The sequence below is a fragment of the Corapipo altera genome, unplaced genomic scaffold (assembly GCF_003945725.1).
Source record: "Corapipo altera isolate COAL_440 unplaced genomic scaffold, ASM394572v1 200, whole genome shotgun sequence".
Taxonomy (NCBI): Eukaryota; Metazoa; Chordata; class Aves; order Passeriformes; family Pipridae; genus Corapipo; species Corapipo altera.
This window is the reverse complement of record NW_020884992.1, coordinates 788226-792468: the sequence shown is the minus strand read 5'-3', so window position 1 is coordinate 792468 and position 4243 is coordinate 788226. Positions and strand designations below refer to the sequence as shown.

At 53.4% G+C, this 4243-nt stretch overlaps 1 protein-coding gene across 1 annotated transcript in view; it reads left to right on the top strand.

Annotated features, from left to right (window-relative positions):
- The window catches only part of CDK12 (cyclin dependent kinase 12), a 29630-nt gene that overhangs the window by 19156 nt on the left and 6231 nt on the right, over positions 1-4243 (top strand). The window contains exons 8-10 of the mRNA XM_027666359.1: positions 286-518; positions 1176-1307; positions 2257-2471. Of these exons, the coding sequence (XP_027522160.1) occupies positions 286-518; positions 1176-1307; positions 2257-2471 (580 nt within the window). The remainder of the gene's footprint in view (positions 1-285; positions 519-1175; positions 1308-2256; positions 2472-4243) is intronic.

Genomic DNA, 4243 nt, shown 5'->3' with positions numbered 1-4243 from the left:
CCTTCCACTATCCCAGGTTGCTCCAAGCCCTTGTCCAACCTGGCCTTAGACACTTCCAGGGATCCAGGGGCAGCCACAGCTTCTCTGGGCAACCTGTGCCAGGGCCTCCCCACCTGTGTAGCAAAGATAATAAAAGTTAGTAAATCTTTAAAATGTAAAGTAAGAAATTTTAAAAATGTTAACATTTACAGTAAGAAAAAGAAAAATTCACTGTGTGGGTGGTTTATAAGCTCAAGCTCAGCATTTCCCTCCTCCTGATACCTCCTTCCTTAACACCCCACTGAGGTGTGCCCAGCCCTTGGTTATTGCTGCAGTGAGCTGCTCAGGAAGGAGCTTTTCTCTGGGACTGGGGGCTCTTCCCCTGTGTCCCACTTGCCTGACCCTGCTCTCCTGCCTCCCAGCCGGCTCTGTGGGAGCCCCTGCCCAGCTGTGTGGCCAGATGTGATCAAGCTGCCCTACTTCAACACTATGAAGCCCAAGAAGCAATACCGCCGGCGCCTGCGCGAGGAGTTCTCCTTGTGAGTGGCCTGGGAGGGGTCGTGGCCTCTGTGACTCCCCTCTTCTCCTTTGGATGTGGTTTGTGGAGCTTCTCCCCCACCTTGGGGAGGCTGGGATGGGGTCACTGTGCCCTCCCTCAGCACCTTGATGTGGCTCAGGTGCCTTCGGAGGGATTCCCTGTGGGAGCACCCTTGGCAGGAGAGCATCCTCACGGTCTGACTTCAGGGAAATGTTCTCTGGGGGAGAGTCTAATTGTGGGATAATCCTGTGGGATTTATAACCCAGCTGCTTTTCATAAATGGCAAAAATTAAAGTGAAAATATTGTGAGCTGGAAGGGACCCCCAAGGATCATCCATTCCAGCTCCTGGTCCTGCCCAGGACACCCCAACAATCCCCCCCCTGTCCCCAGAGTGTTGTTCAAACACTCCCTGAGCTCTGGCAGCCTTGGGGCTGTGCCCACTGCCCTGGGGAACCTGGTCAGTGCCACCCACCCTCTGAGGGAAGAACCTCTCCCTGAGATCCAACCTGACCCTCCCTGACACAGCTCCAGCTGCTGCATCACGAGTGATAAACTTTGACTGTGTGGATTCCTCTCTGGCCTGAGGAGTCTCTCTCTGGAAGTGGCTTCTCCACGTGTTGCCCCTTGACTCCTCCGTGTTTCCCACTCTCTCCCCAGCATTCCCTCGTCTGCTCTGGACCTGCTGGACCACATGCTGACTCTGGACCCTGGCAAACGCTGCACAGCAGAGCAGGCCCTGCACAGTGACTTCCTGAAGGACGTTGACCTCAGCAAAATGGCACCTCCAGAGTAAGTCCCAGATGCCAAAGCCGTGGGCTCTCTGCTGGAGGGGAGGAGACAAAAGTTTTTTTCAGTCAAAATTATGATTTCTGGACCCTTTTCTCTACTCTGCCCTGGCATTTTGTCTTGTGGTTGAGCAAATCACTCTTCCTGTGCTGTTGGATTTCTGCCTGATAACAGGCTGGTTTTATAAAGCCCAGTTTAATGCTTATGGGATGCTCTAAAACTCTGTTGGAAGTTGTGCAAGAGTGGGATGTAGCACAGCCCTGTCTCTGTACCATGGAGAACCAGTCAGGCCTCATTAAGGCTGTGTGTTAATTGAGTGGAAGAGTTGAGCAGTGTCACACTGCAGCAATTTCCTCCCACTCCAGTCAAGCAGATGATAAAACTCTGGCTGGTTTGTGTGCAAGTACAGCCACAAAATTCCTGTTTCCTTCAGAGTTCCTCAAGGCAGGGCCTTCCTTAAATCCCCCAGACCCTCAGAGCTTGGTGGACTTGCCCTCACTGGGGTTTGTGTGAGATCCCAGGCCGCTCAGGGATGAGATCCCAGTGCAAATTAAATTAATTCCCTGTAATTAGGCTGCCTTTCCTGTTTCCAGGACTTGCCCCTTCTTGGTCTGGCTGCAGTCAGGGGAACGTAGAATCATGGAACGGGTTGAGTTGGGAGGGAGCTTTAAGTCCACGCAGTTCCAACCCCCTGCCATGGGCAGGGCCACTTTCCACTAGACCAGGTCCAACCCTGCCCAGCCTGGCCTTGAGCACTGCCAAGGACAGGAGTTCAAGTGTTCAAACCAGGGCCAACCTGGCCTTGGACACTCCCAGGGGCGGAGCAGCCGCAGCTTCTCTGGAAGCACATCCCCTGCGCTTCTCTTAGCACTCTTAACAACTCTTCCTATGGGTTTTGGGGATTCCCCTGGTTTCCCAGGCGTGTTTCTCACTGCCCAGTGTTGCCTTGCAGCCTCCCCCACTGGCAGGATTGCCACGAGCTGTGGAGCAAGAAGCGCCGGCGGCAGCGGCAGAGCGGGATGGCCGTGGAGGAGCCTCCGGTGGCAAAAGTTTCTCGGAAAGAAACTACCTCTGTTACAAGCACAGACACTGTGAAAAACAACAGCAGTCCTGTGCCCCCCCAGCCTGCCCAGCTCAAAGCAGAGCCTGGGGCTGCAGATGCAGTAGGTCAGTGCCCACTTTGCTCTGGAAAAGGCTCCCGGTGTGTTCCCTCCCTGGGTGTGGGAGGTTCGTGTCTGGTTTTCGAGCCAGTCTGGTTCTTTCACCTCTGTTTCTGCAGAAAGGGCATTCCAGACTCTTCCTGTCCTCGTTTCTTTTATTCCCTTTTTTTTTTTTCCTTCCCTCTCTCTGCTGTGGAGGCACACAGGGTTCTGTCTGGTCTTCAGAAGTCACTGATGAGCCGAGTGTGAATTTGTTCTGAGCTGTGTTATTAGTTCTAAAAGAGGCTGAATGATGAAAGGAGTCACTGAGTCACTTAAGCCAGGGAAGGAACAGATCATAGGCTGGAAGGTGCAGCCACATCCAGGAGCTGAAGTTTGATCTTGTTGATCAAATTATATAAAGCTTAGATGTGGGGTATATGCAAAAATGTACATTATCACACTTAATTGCAGAAAAAGTCATCAAGACTTGCAGGACCAGAACATGTGCACTGTGACCAACCCGTGACCAACCTTCCTGTGCCTAGAAAATAGTTGGAGGGGAGGTATTTTGATTCCTGGGAATGTGGAGTTACACAAAGCTGCCCTGATTGCTCTGTGGAAGCCTTATAAAAACCCAGATATGGGGGCTAAAGCTTCCTTTGTGTCCAGTGCTGTGCTGACAAGTAATGAGGAAGACAGTTCTTGCTCCAGGGAATGCACAGTCCATGTGTTCAGTGAAACATGGCAGATGGACAAAAGGTGGTGCTTGGATTAACAAACAGCTGGGAAAAGAGTGTCACGTTCCTCGTCCCCCACCAGCAAGAGGAGCTCCAGTTTAAGCTTCTAAAACCAAACCTTGGCATCCTTATTCCCAAAAAGTTCCAACATCAGTGTCAGTGTGAAGGAGCACCCTTGTCACTTGTCACCCCAGTGGGCTGCAGAGGGAGGTGGTGCCACTCCAGGGATGTATTTTAGGATAACCCGGATCCTTGCAGGTCAGGACAGAGCCCTGTGATCCCAGGCCAGGAATTGCCTTCTGCTTGACCTAATTCCTTCTGCTGTGTCACTGAACACACCCTTCCTGCATCCCAAACTGCAGCTCAGCTCCATCCTGGGAAACCTGCTTCCCAGTGCAGGAGGGGGTGACTCTGATCCATGGGGACCTGGAGAAGGGCTGAGCTGCTGTGATTGCCCTGACCTGGGTTTGGGGCTTCCATCTTCATCAACGTGGTATCTTTGGGATGCCCTGGCTTCCCAAACCCAGGAATGGGGAGGTTTGGCTCAGCTGAGCTGGGTTTTGGCAGCAGCCCCGTGTTCAGTGGTGTTTGGAAGGTCAGAGAGGCAGCAGCAGCTCTGTGGGTGCAGTGTGTGCCCAGCACCACGGGGTGCTGCTGCCGTGCCGTGGGAATCCCAGCAGGATATCCTGAAACCCTCCTCGTGGAGCCTCCCTGCCTTCCCCCAGCCTGGGGACGTGGAGAAAGGGGTGTTTAGTGCCATGGGGATGTAGAGAAGGGATGTTCCTGGCTGTGGGACACAGAGAAGGGATGTTCAGTGCCGTGGGATGTGGGGAAGGAGGATTCCTTGCTGTGGGATGCATATCATGGCTGTGGGACATGGGGAAGGGCTGTGGGTTATGTGGAAGGGAGGATTCCTTGCTGTGGAATGCAGGTCATGGCTGTGGGACATGGGGAAGGAGGATTCCTTGCTGTGGGACGTGAGGAAGGGCTGTGGAAAGAGGATTCCTTGCTGTGGGATGTGGATCATGGCTGTGGGACGTGGGGAAGGGCTGTGGGACAT